The following is a 13,372-nucleotide window of genomic DNA, read 5'->3' as shown; positions in this document are numbered from 1 at the left end:
ATTATAGCGTCTCTATAGGCTCTGAGTTGAACCATATCAGCACCATTTACGTTCCAATCGGGATCAGTGTTGGGATAATGTGTTGCGGCCCATGCTGCTGGATTAGCTTGGTTCAAAGCACGGGCTCTATCCTCTAATGCTTTAATGGCTGCTTGATTTATTCTTGTCCTTTCCTCATTGTTAAATGAAGTCATTAATAACTGCTGGCAATCAGCCCATGTCGGATTATGTGTCTGTACTATTGAGGTGAACAGATCAGTCATGGCTTGTGGTTTCTCAGTATACGAGGAATTATGGGTCTTCCAGTTTAAAAGGTCGGTAGTGGTGAAAGGGACATATACGAAGACAGGGTCAGCGTGTGCCATTTGACCTGCGGCATCGATATAAGCTGACCCGGGATTTAAGCGAAGAGGCATCTGATAGTGCTTTAATTGTTGGGCACCAGTCAACTGTCGGGTTTGGATGGGGCTACGTAGGGAAGCGTCAGTCATGGGTTCCGGTCGGGGAGATATAGGGTATGGGGATGTGGGAGGTTGGTTTTGGGAAAAGGTAGTGAATAGAACACTTCGGGCCGAGCTAGATGAAGCTTGACCGGAAGTCTGAAGTGGCGCCAAATCAGGATATTCGTTTCTAATGGGGGTGGGTTCTGGTTCCGGAAGGGGAGATTTAGTACGAGGGGGGGTGGATCCTGTACTGGAGGAGGAAGCGGAAGTGGATGAGGGTAATGAGGGAAGGGTTACAGGACTTCCTGTATTTGCGTCACTTCCTCTTACCGGAAAGTAAGGGGGCGGCAAAGGGATCTCGGACTCAGGGGGCGTGTCCAAAATGGGCCTAACACCAGTCCTAGTGGACGAACAAGTCCTAGCTACCATGAGGCGACACTGCTCCTCGTGGCATGTCCGGAGCCATTTTGGCGAGTCATTTACGGCCTGTCTCCAACAATCAATATAAGGAAACTGGCCGTAAAGTTCAGGCCTACCTGATACAGCCACGTGTAAGCGCTGTACCAGAGTTGGATCCAAACTGCCACGTGGCGGCCATGCCGCAACCAAAGTAGGCCACTCCCTAGTGCACAAAGTGACCAAACGTACAGGGGACATCTTAACCCCAAAATCACAAACTTTGAATCCCTTTTTAAAATTCTTAACCATACATCCTAAGGGATCCGGAATCGTTGACTGCGACGCACCCATATTTAACAGTGGAACGTCGTCGACAACGATTACTATACACGCGTACTATTCAACAGTCACACCCGTTTCCTCTGGCAACAGCACCACGTGGTACGGTTACCAAGTGAAACGTACACAATAACAATAAACACTCAGGGAATTCCCGTACACACACAGCTGCTACACCAGTCACTATATAATCAATATTATGCCCTTTGGCGTAACTACACAGTCACCCACGCTATAATTCTCTATATACGAATTACCCGTCTATAACACACCCCAGTAACATCGTCTTTTACAAATAGCGGTTACAGTACGGTTAGCATAGGTCAAAGCACAAGTTAAGGTCACAATACAATTATTAGTGGTTATGGTGTTAAACATGCAATGGACGACAATGATTAGTACTTATTATATAATGTCAGTAAATATACAGGGTTATGGTACCGTGCACTATAATACAGCAACACACTATTAACACTCTCGCTAGACGGCTGAGCTCGCGCTATCTAACAAGATATACACTTTACTAAAACAATCGTTAACACATTTACAATTCCCAACTAAACTATTGGCCAGTACCTTGAATGGACTACCTAAAACTATATACACCCGTTTTGGTTAGCCACACTGCCCAATCACCACATATATAGCGAGCTAGAGAACCGAATTTACACAGACGCCTCTTAGTCGCACTATACAACGAGCTAGAGAACCGAATTTACACAGGCGCCTCTTAGTCGTACTATCAAAAGTCTAGTGGGTTCCAAATTTACACGCCTTCCCACTTAGCCCAGATAGGATGAGAACTAGCGAACCGAATTTACACAGGCGCCGCTTAGTCTCCCGGTCCCTCCGACCTAGCGAACGTAATATACACCCTAGAACGCTAGTCTAGACAAGACACCGGTGTCCGGCTAGGGCTATCTTACACCAGGACCCCGCCTGACTAACCAAATCAAACGGTCTGACTAAAGAGCGTTCGATCGAGCGGTGCGCCTTCGCTCCTTCCCTCCGACAGAGGGGGCAGATACAGATTCAAAAACCCCTTTGGGCCTACCGCACAATCGGTATACCCCTAGCGGGTCCTGCCGTCTAAAACAGCAGTTATCTTACCTCCTCGTTCCTGAACCTGAGTTCACACTCATCGACGGGGACACCCCAGCACTTCTCACGTAGAGGCCGATGATCTCCTGGACAACAGACCAGTGGCGCCGAGACGAAGGGAGGTCCACGCAGAAGTTCAGGGGTGCAGCCGTAGAGAACGTGGGCAAAGATAGACCGTCTCACGCCTCTGCCTCTCAGCTACCGTTGAACGATGAGCTTCCCGGCCAATGCACCAAATGATACCGGAGAAACTGACGGAAGCCAAGCACAGAGAGATGGACACAGGTTTCTTCAGGAAGGAAGAGATTCTTTATTGGATCACCGATCGGGACTCAGAGGGACTAGCGTCACCAAAATACAGCAAAGTCTGAGTACTGAATACATATTTTTATTTATTTATTTATTATTGCCATTTATATAGCGCCAACAGATTCCGTAGCGCTTTACAATATTATGAGAGGGGGATTTAACTATAAATAGGACAATTACAAATAAACTTACAGGAACAATAGGTTGAAGAGGACCCTGCTCAAACGAGCTTACATTCTATAGGAGGTGGGGTGTAAAACACATTAGGACAGGAATTTACAATCAAATAAGGTGGGCTGCCCTTTAGGAGAGGGCAAGAGACAGGTATGTGAGGTAAGGGTTAGTCTTGGAGGCCATAAGCTTTCCTAAAGAGATGGGTTTTAAGGCACTTCTTAAAAGATGCAAGACTAGGGGAGAGTCTGATGGCGGTAGGCAGGCTATTCCATAGGAAGGGAGCCGCCCGCGAGAAGTCCTGCAAGCGCGAGTTGGCCGTACGAGTGCGGACAACGGACAGGAGGTGGTCACGGGCAGAACGGAGAGACCGAGAAGGGACATACCTATGGATCTGTGAGAAGATATAAGAAGGGCTAGAGTTGTTCAGTGCTTTATAGGTGTGAGTTAGTACCTTGAATTGACTCCTATAGCATACAGGAAGCCAATGTAAGGACTGGCAGAGGGGTGAGGTGTGAGAGAAGCGACTAGAGAGGAAAATCAATCTAGCAGCAGCATTCATTACGGACTGTAAGGGTGCAGTACGGCTATTGGGGAGACCAATCAGGAGAGGGTTACAATAATCCATGCGGGAAATTACTAGAGCATGGACAAGCTCCTTGGTAGTATCTGGTGCAAGAAAGGGGCGGATGCGGGCTATGTTTTTAAGATGGAATCTACAGGATTTGGCAACATGCTGGATGTGAGGCTCAAAGGTGAGACCAGAGTCAAGTATGACACCAAGACAGCGCGCTTGCAAGGATGGACTGATGTTGGTACCACAAACTTGGAGGGAGAGCGAAAGAGGAGGATCAGTATTAGGAGGAGGAAAGACAAGGAGCTCAGTTTTTGAGAGATTGAGTTTCATAGAGTACATTCCTTATATAGCACTGTAGCTCCTCCCACAATTAACTACACCCACACATACCCTTAACCTATTTAATGAATAGAGTCTAAACTCATCCATCCGGTCTAACCACGTGGCTCATCTGATACAAAGGAGAGGGACGCGTAATTCCAGTTCTTACATTCCTGCACCTGGTCAGTACAGTGATGACAGTATCTTAGCTACGTGTTATTAACTAACTGATACTACAAACACATATACATACATATGCCTTGTGGCAATCTTAGCCTGCTAAACTTGTATTTTACTGGAATTACATCACAAAACCTTTGCTATAGAGTGTTACCTAAAATGGCAATCCATTGTGTGTAACAACTGACCAGCTTTCTATCCTGGTTCTATCCTGGTATCTATTTATATGTTATGTTATGCCTCCAATCAGCTTCTTTACCTTGAAACGGTCATACAATGTTTCCCCATTCATTGCCAAATATAGATTTCCAATCATACATCTTCATGCCATCTTGGAGCCTACAGTGAAACGTACACATGTCCTTCGCTCGAAATATTCTTACAGAGTTTGCTCTTTCTAGCCGTCCTTCAGATGAAGGTTAAAGTGACAGTGAAAGGTTCATATCTGTGACAGTCAGGCAACATATGGTTTACATAAATAACAGCTGGCTGTAGCAACTGGTAAAGTCAGCATTTTACTAAATGACTACATCACTGTATTTTGTTTGGTGAATGCCTCAGTATTACCCCATCTTGTTTAAATGAAATACAGTTAGCAGAGGGGAGTCTGAGAATTTAACTTCTTCTTCCTGTACATGAGAAAGACGTAACAACAACAACAATGATCTGAGTAAAAGTATATATATATAAGTACCATTTGAAAACATTCATTCTAAGCATTAGGCTACAGGTAATACAACATTATAGGAATGTTTTAGCACAACAAATAACAAACTTTAGTTACATTCCTCTCTGAGGTTAAAGGAACACTATAGTCACCTAAATTACTTTAGCTAAATAAAGCAGTTTTAGTGTATAGATCATTCCCCTGCAATTTCACTGCTCAATTCACTGTCATTTAGGAGTTAAATCACTTATTATGCAGCCCTAGCCACACCTCCCCTGGCTATGATTGACAGAGCCTGCATGAAAAAAAAACTGGTTTAACTTTCAAACAGATGTAATTTACCTTAAATAATTGTATCTCGATCTCTAAATTGAACTTTAATCACATACAGATGGCTCTTGCAGGGTCTAGCAAGCTATTAACATAGCATGGGATAAGAAAACCTTAATTAAACAGAACTTGCAATAAAGAAAGCCTAAATAGGGCTCTCTTTACAGGAAGTGTTTATGGAAGGCTGTGCAAGTCACATGCAGGGAGGTGTGACTAGGGTTCATAAACAAAGGGATTTAACTCTTAAATGGCAGAGGATTGAGCAGTGAGGCTGCCGGGGCATGTTCTATACACCAAAACTGCTTCATTAAGCTAAAGTTGTTTAGGTGACTATAGTGTCCATTTAAGCTGGATGTATAAGTGTGGATATGATGAAATGTGTGAAATATTATATAAGATGTGTATTTTATAGAGTGTAGGGAAAAGTAGATTTTTTTTCTCATGTTTTTTTAAAAGGGTTCAAAACAAGACTGCACATAATGGTATTTAACTTTCAATCTAAGGTCTTTGCATAAAGTTGGAGTCTCATCACTCATGGATGGTGGGTAGGTCCAGTCTGTAAACGAGTATATGCCTATAATTCTTTATTTTTACCCTTACACAGGCTTTTGGACAGTCATTCACCATCCACCGCAAAGTTGCAGAAGATGGCGAAACTCGAGAGGAGACTCTCTTGCAGGAGTCGGCATCTAAAGAGGCTTATTACCTGGGGAGGATCCTGGAGATGCAGAACGAGGTTAAGCAGAGTCGGGCGGTTGTCACCAATGTCCAAGGAGAGAATGCACGCCTAAACACTGTTGTCCAAGACTTGAAGGAAGTAAGTAAAGATGTTGGGTTGGACGGGACAAAGTAAATTATGTGGATTATCGAAACCTGTCATGAAGTTCAAGGTACAGGACCATAAATTACAAATAATGATCAATGTCTCATGGTGGCCACAGTATATCTAGTTTTATATATAGTAGCTTACCCTTAATGGTATGTAGAGTCATTTTTAACGCTGGTGTGATTTTCTTTCCCCCATATATAAATATATTGGGGTCATGGGAGTGGGCTCCAGTGTTTTCAGGTGGTCTTGTATGACTTTAGAAGGGAACAGTTATCATTCATTTACCCTGGACAAAAGTATGTTTGAGGTCAGTGTCGTAGTCATAGTTGATCCTGAAAAGGACTCTTTTGATGAATAGGTATGTTTATTGAATTACATATAGCCATATGGTCAGTACTGGAGAGCTGAAAATGATCGCTGACCAATAACTGTCAGACCATTTATACTGTTGTAAACATTGTATATGGTGCTTTGACCCATGGCAACATGAGACATATGAGTGTGTAAGTAGGGTCTGAAAATTACAGGTTGCCAATTAACAAGTTATGTATAATTGTCTTAAAGGGATACTATAAGCCTCAAAGCCAAGGGAGGTGTGGACTAGGTGTCACGATTCGGGGAACCCAACACGCTAACACACACACAGAAAAGGTGCAGTACCGGACCTTAGAGTGGCCGGGCTAAGCACACAAAGAATAGTCAGAAGACAAGCCAAGTAGGGGGAACCAGAAGACAGAATAACGAGAAACAAGCCGAGGTCAAAGGGTAGGAGAAAGTCACAAAGTCAGATTAATGTACTGCACCTTTTCTGTGTGTGTGTTAGCGTGTTGGGTTCCCCGAATCGTGACACCTAGTCCACACCTCCCTTGGCTTTGAGGCTTATAGTATCCCTTTAAGACAATTATACATAACTTGTTAATTATGTGTAAAGGAGTCATTATCAGACTGGAGCAATTTAAATGGAGTCCAAAAGAAATGGGATTATTTAAAAGTTGCACTACTGAAGGCAACAGAAAATTGCATTAGGCTTGTCAGTAAAAGCAAAAAATTCAAGAAACCACTGTGGTACTCCACAGATGTAGCCAAAATAGTAAAAAACAAAAAGTTAGCATTTAGTAATTATAAAAAAACCCAGAGTGAGGAAGACAGAATGACCTATAAGATTAGGCAGAAAGAGGCTAAGCAAGTTATAAGAGCTTCCAAATCACACACAGAAGAGAAAATAGCACAGTCAGTAAAAAAGGGGGACAAAACCTTTTTTAGATACATAAATGAGAAAAGAAAAGTAAAACAAGGATTAGTTAGATTAAAAACAAAAGAAGGAAGGTATGTAGATGAGGATAAAGGTCTAGCTGACTGCCTCAATGAATATTTTTGTTCGGTATTTACAGATGAAAATGAAGGAAAGGGACCTCAGTTAAGAAAAAGGATAAATGAGTCATTTATTACACGTGAGTTTACAGAGGAAGAGGTTCTATTTCAACTGTCAAAAGTAAAGACAAATAAGTCAATGGGACCTGATGGAATACACCCAAAGCTATTAAAAGAGCTTAGTGGTGTACTAGCAAAACCATTAACCGATTTATTTAACCAATCATTGATAACAGGAGTAGTCCCAGAAGATTGGAAGTTAGCGAATGTTGTGCCCATTCACAAGAAAGGTAATAGGGAGGAGTCGGGCAACTATAGGCCAGTAAGCCTAACTTCAGTAGTGGGGAAAGTGATGGAAACCATGTTAAAGGATAGGATTGTTGAACATCTAAAAACACATGGATTTCAAGATCAGAGACAACATGGGTTTACTTCAGGGAGATCATGCCAAACTAATCTTATTGATTTTTTTGATTGGGTAACTAAAATTATAGATCAGGGTGGTGCAGTAGACATTGCTTACCTCGATTTCAGTAAGGCTTTTGACACTGTTGCACATAGAAGGCTTATCAACAAACTACAATCTTTGAGTTTGGATTCCAATATTGTTGAATGGGTAAGGCAGTGGCTGAGTGACAGGCAACAGAGGGTTGTAGTCAATGGAGTATATTCAAAGCTTGGGCTTGTCACCAGTGGGGTACCTCAGGGATCTGTACTTGGACCCATTCTCTTTAATATTTTTATTAGTGAAATTGCAGAAGGTCTTGATGGTAAGGTGTGTCTTTTGGCGGATGATACTAAGATATGTAACAGGGTTGATGTTCCAGGAGGGATAAGCCAAATGGAAAAGGATTTAGGTAAACTAGAAAAATGGTCAGAGTTGTGGCAACTGACATTTAATGTGGATAAGTGCAAGATAATGCATCTTGGACGTAAAAACCCAAGGGCAGAGTACAGAATATTTGATAGAGTCCTAACCTCAACATCTGAGGAAAGGGATTTAGGGGTGATTATTTCTGATGACTTAAAGGTAGGCAGACAATGTAATAGAGCAGCAGGAAATGCTAGCAGAATGCTTGGTTGTATAGGGAGAGGTATTAGCAGTAGAAAGAGGGAAGTGCTCATGCCATTGTACAGAACACTGGTGAGACCTCACTTGGAGTACTGTACACAGTACTGGAGACCCTATCTTCAGAAGGATATTGATACCTTAGAGAGAGTTCAAAGAAGGGCTACTAAACTGGTTCATGGATTGCAGGATAAAACTTACCAGGAAAGGTTAAAGGATCTTAACATGTATAGCATGGAGGAAAGACGAGACAGGGGGGATATGATAGAAACATTTAAATACATAAAGGGAATCAACACAGTAAAGGAGGAGACTATATTTAAAAGAAGAAAAACTACCACAACAAGAGGACATAGTCTTAAATTAGAGGGACAAAGGTTTAAAAATAATATCAGGAAGTATTACTTTACTGAGAGGGTAGTGGATGCATGGAATAGCCTTCCAGCTGAAGTGGTAGAGGTTAACACAGTAAAGGAGTTTAAGCATGCGTGGGATAGGCATAAGGCTATCCTAACTATAAGATAAGGCCAGGGACTAATGAAAGTATTTAGAAAACTGGGCAGACTAGATGGGCCGAATGGTTCTTATCTGCCGTCACATTCTATGTTTCTATGTTTCTATGTTTCTATGTTTAACAAGCCAGAGAGTACGTAACCAGAAACACAAGTTCAGTAGCAATAGTAGTAAGCAAAGACCACAACAGGGCAGGGAGGAACAGGAAAGGTAAGTATTTAAACCATTAGATTAATTCTGATTGGATAATTTCCAATCAGAATTAGTAATCACACGTGGGAGATAAGTATACCTCCCACTGTGATTGAGGCACTGTGCCTTTAACGCCGGGTCAGGTGGCTGACCGCGGCGTGTACAAGACTGGGCAGTCCCCCAGCGTTCAGCGTATGCCGGGAAAGGACCCGCGGACGGCTGGAGGGTGAGTGCCGCGAGCGGACTGCAGCCTCCCCTTGCAGCCGCCCGCGGGATCCTGACACTAGGGCTACATAAACAGAAACAAAAGTGCTTTAACTCTTAAATGGCAGAGAATTGAGCAGTGAGACTGCAGGGGCGTAGTCTATACACCAAAACTGCTTCATTAAGTTAAAGTTGTTTTCGTGACTATAGTGTCCCTTTAATTAAGCATCTTGGATCTAGGAATTTACAACTTTAAGCACAATAATTAAAATAACAGGTAAAGTGTCCATTGTTTTGGACATAAGACCAGAACAACGCTTTCATTGGCACAATACACAATGTTGCATGATAGAAGCAAATATAACTTACAATGTATTCCATGATTTCACCATACCTCGAGGACCTCACCTCACACTCACACACTGAATGCAGAACACTTCCAAAGTTCCAAAGTTTATGCAGACATAAATTACCATAAGCAGATGTAGTCAAGTAAGGAGAGAAAGCAGTCTGTGGATAGGAAAGGTACAAATGTACCATGGGGAGAATGAGAATGAAATCTGACCAAACAATGTTAGTATCTGTTTAAATTGCAATAACAGTAAGTATCGCCCTTACTATATATATAATTGTTCCTGGAAAAATCAGTTTGTCATCTCACTATCAGGGCTGTCAGGAGTAACACCCAGCTTGTATAGGTCAGAAGCTGCAAGAAATTAAGAAAGGTAGACGAGGAGAACAAGATGTACTACCTATCCTGAGAGTGGCCAGACATAATGAAACCTGAGTGGAAATAAAAAATAAATAGGATAATGTGGTTCAACAAGTGGGGTATCTGAGGTCAATATCATAATATAACCAGCCAAGGCCAGGATACCTGAAACATAATATAAATGGCAAACTACAAAAGGACAGATAGAGATAAGTAATACAGGACAAGGTCTCACCAAAATGCAAGACAACACTAAGGGACGCAATTTCTGACCAAGAGGAACCACCAAGGGATACACATGGAAGTCAGGCTTTATAGGTTTCAGACTAGAGTCAGCCACATGACTAACAAAAAGGCCTAGCATGTAGGCAGCCAGCAATATCAGGAAAACTGTTTTAGGGCATGCCAATATCGAGAGCAATATCGGAAGGACTGTGTGATGGCATGCCAATATCGAGAGCAATATAGGAAGGACTGTGTGATGGCATGTCAATATCGAGAGCAATATAGGAAGGACTGTGTGATGGCATGCCAATATCGAGAGCAATATAGGAAGGACTGTGTGATGGCATGTCAATATCGAGAGCAATTTCGGAAGGACTGTGTGATGGCATGCCAATATCAGGAGCAATATTGGAAGGACTGTGTGATGGCATGCCAATATCGAGAGCAATATCGGAAGGACTGTGTGATGGCATGCCAATGTCAGGAGCAATGTCGGAAAGACTGTGTGATGGTATGCCAATATCTAGAGCAATATCGGAAGGACTGTGTGATGGTATGCCAATATCAGGAGCAATATAGGAAGTACTGTGTGATGGTATGCCAATATCTAGAGCAATATCGGAAGGACTGTGTAATGGTATGCCAATATCTAGAGCAATATCGGAAGGACTTTGTAATGGTATGCCAATATCAGGAGCAATATCGGAAGTACTGTGTGATGGTATGCCAATATCGAAAGCAATATCGGAAGGACTGTGTGATGGCATGCCAATATCAGGAGCAATATCGGAAGTACTGTGTGACGGTATGCCAATATCGAGAGCAATATCGGAAGGACTGTGTGATGGCATGCCAATATCAGGAGCAATATCGGAAGTACTGTGTGACGGTATGCCAATATCGAGAGCAATATCGGAAGGACTGTGTGATGGCATGCCAATATCAGGAGCAATATCGGAAGGACTGTGTGATGGCATGGACCAATATCAGAAATAAACACGGGGTGCAATATCGGTAGGACTACTTGATGATCTGCCAAATCAATATCATTAGCAAAGTCGGGAGGGCTGTTTGATGGCATGCAAAATATGGGAGCAATACTGAAAGGATTGTTTGACGGTGCGCCTATATCGCTTTAATTTAACCTTGACAGAACTGCTTGGCTGAGAGTAATGGGAGTGGGTTAGACTGCCAGAACGGAACAACGCATGAGAGTGCTCCAAATATTCAGCCAATGCTGGTAGGTGGAGAATGCATTATTTTATCAATACAGTTAATTACAAAATTGCAATAAAATTGCAGAATTATTATTATTAATATTGTTATTAAAGTTGCAGTATGTTGTAATCCTTGTTTTTATTGGATAGCTACATTTACATTAAGCTACACAGATGTGATGATAGATCCAGGGTCAGCGTCCGGTGCTTGCTCCCGTGGTATCTGGCAGTCAGAGGGCACAGCGAGGTCAGACAGCACTATAGCCCTTTCTTTGTGATCGTCAAATCCACAGCTAAGCTTCAGAGTGAGCAGAATGCACTTGTGTTGGCAAATGTTTTAGGTGTGTACGTGCAGTCATTAGGACTTCTTTATGATTCCATGCAAGAAATTCATATTCTTTTAACTTTTTTTGTCTTTGGCTTGTTAATATTGGAAGCAATATCGGAAGGACTGTTTGATGGCTTGTTAATATTGGAAGCAATATCGGAAGGAATGTTTGATGGTTTGTTAATATTGGAAGCAATATCGGAAGGACTGTTTGATGGTTTGTTAATATTGGAAGCAATATCGGAAGGACTGTTTGATGGTTTGTTAATATTGGAAGCAATATCGGAAGGACTGTTTGATGGTTTGTTAATATTGGAAGCAATATCGGAAGGACTGTTTGATGGTTTGTTAATATTGGAAGCAATATCGGAAGGACTGTTTGATGGTTTGTTAATATTGGAAGCAATATCGGAAGGACTGTTTGATGGTTTGTTAATATTGGAAGCAATATCGGAAGGACTGTTTGATGGCTTGTTTATATTGGAAGCAATATCGGAAGGACTGTTTGATGGCTTGTTTATATTGGAAGCAATATCGGAAGGAATGTTTGATGGCTTGTTAATATTGGAAGCAATATCGGAAGGAATGTTTGATGGTTTGTTAATATTGGAAGTAATATCGGAAGGACTGTTTGATGGCTTGTTAATATTGGAAGCAATATCGGAAGGACTGTTTGATGGCTTGTTAATATTGGAAGCAATATCGGAAGGACTGTTTGATGGCTTGTTAATATTGGAAGCAATATCGGAAGGAATGCTTGATGCCTCTGCCAAAGACCTACGTATAGATGTTGGATCAATGCTCTGCCAAAGACCTACGTATATCCTCTGTCCGTACTCCCACCTCTAATGCTTGCCTCCAAGATTTCTCCAGGGCTGCACCTCTTCTGTGGAACTCCCTTTCCTTCTCCGTAAGACTTTCACCCAATCTCCACTCATTCACAAAATCATTGAAAACGTACTTCTTCAAGAAAGCATATCAATTAAACAGTTAGCAGGTTTTTATCCCCCACAGCCCTTGACTCCTCTCCTGCCACTTTCAAAAATCACTTACTAAGCCCTCAGTGAATACTTTTCTAACAACCTACTTTGTACCCCTACTTTTACCCTTTGTGTCACTATACCCCACTCCCTCTAGAATATAAGCTCATTGAGCAGGGCCCTCCACCTCTCTGTTACTTTACGTCCAGTTGTCTGGTTACAATTACATGTCTGTTAGACCACCCATTCTACAGCGCTACGGAATCTGATGGCACTACTTAAATAATAAAATAATAATAATAATGGCATGTCAATATTGGAAGCAATATCGGGAGGGTTGTTTGATGACTTGCCAATATCAGGAGCAATATCGGGAGTACTGTTTAATGGCTTGTTAATATTGGAAGCAATATCGGGCGGACCTGTGGCGTCTCCAGGATTCATAGTTGGGGGGGCACGTAAGGGATCAGGGACAAAAGTAGAGGGGCAGTTATAAAACGTGCCTGTGTATATATATATGTGACATGTGACCTAGACATCTTATTTATTGTTTATACTAAAATATAAGAGTGCACACATCATGGGATATTCCCTGACTTAGGACAAGATGGCGTCTCAAAGTCTGATGATGTAGCATAGCCTTGAAGATGTTATTGCATTACTTGTTTTGTATTAAGCTAAGACAAATTGGCGTAAACATATTATGCACTGAAAGTAGGTAAGAGGTAATTGGTTAAACATGTATGAAAAACAACATGTTCAATTTCAAACACCTTATCAGTTTGCATTATCTCTTAAAGACAAAGTACACAGTTTAAAACTTGTAATATTTGCATTTGCCCATAACAATAGACTCCAGGTAGGACATCTGAAATTGCTGTCCAAAAGAGTGCAG

General features: G+C 41.9%; 1 protein-coding gene across 10 annotated transcripts in view; it reads left to right on the top strand.

Moving 5' to 3' along the window:
- BICD1 (BICD cargo adaptor 1) overlaps window positions 1–13,372 on the top strand; it is a 193,648-nt gene that overhangs the window by 62,938 nt on the left and 117,338 nt on the right. For all 10 annotated transcript variants that reach the window (XM_063446766.1, XM_063446765.1, XM_063446768.1 and 7 more), the window contains exon 2: window positions 5,442–5,654. In XM_063446766.1, the coding sequence (XP_063302836.1) occupies window positions 5,442–5,654 (213 nt within the window). The remainder of the gene's footprint in view (window positions 1–5,441; window positions 5,655–13,372) is intronic.

This window comes from Pelobates fuscus, chromosome 3 (assembly GCF_036172605.1).
Source record: "Pelobates fuscus isolate aPelFus1 chromosome 3, aPelFus1.pri, whole genome shotgun sequence".
NCBI lineage: Eukaryota > Metazoa > Chordata > Amphibia > Anura > Pelobatidae > Pelobates > Pelobates fuscus.
The sequence above is the reverse complement of the archived record's forward strand: the minus strand, read 5'-3'. Positions and strand labels throughout refer to the sequence as shown.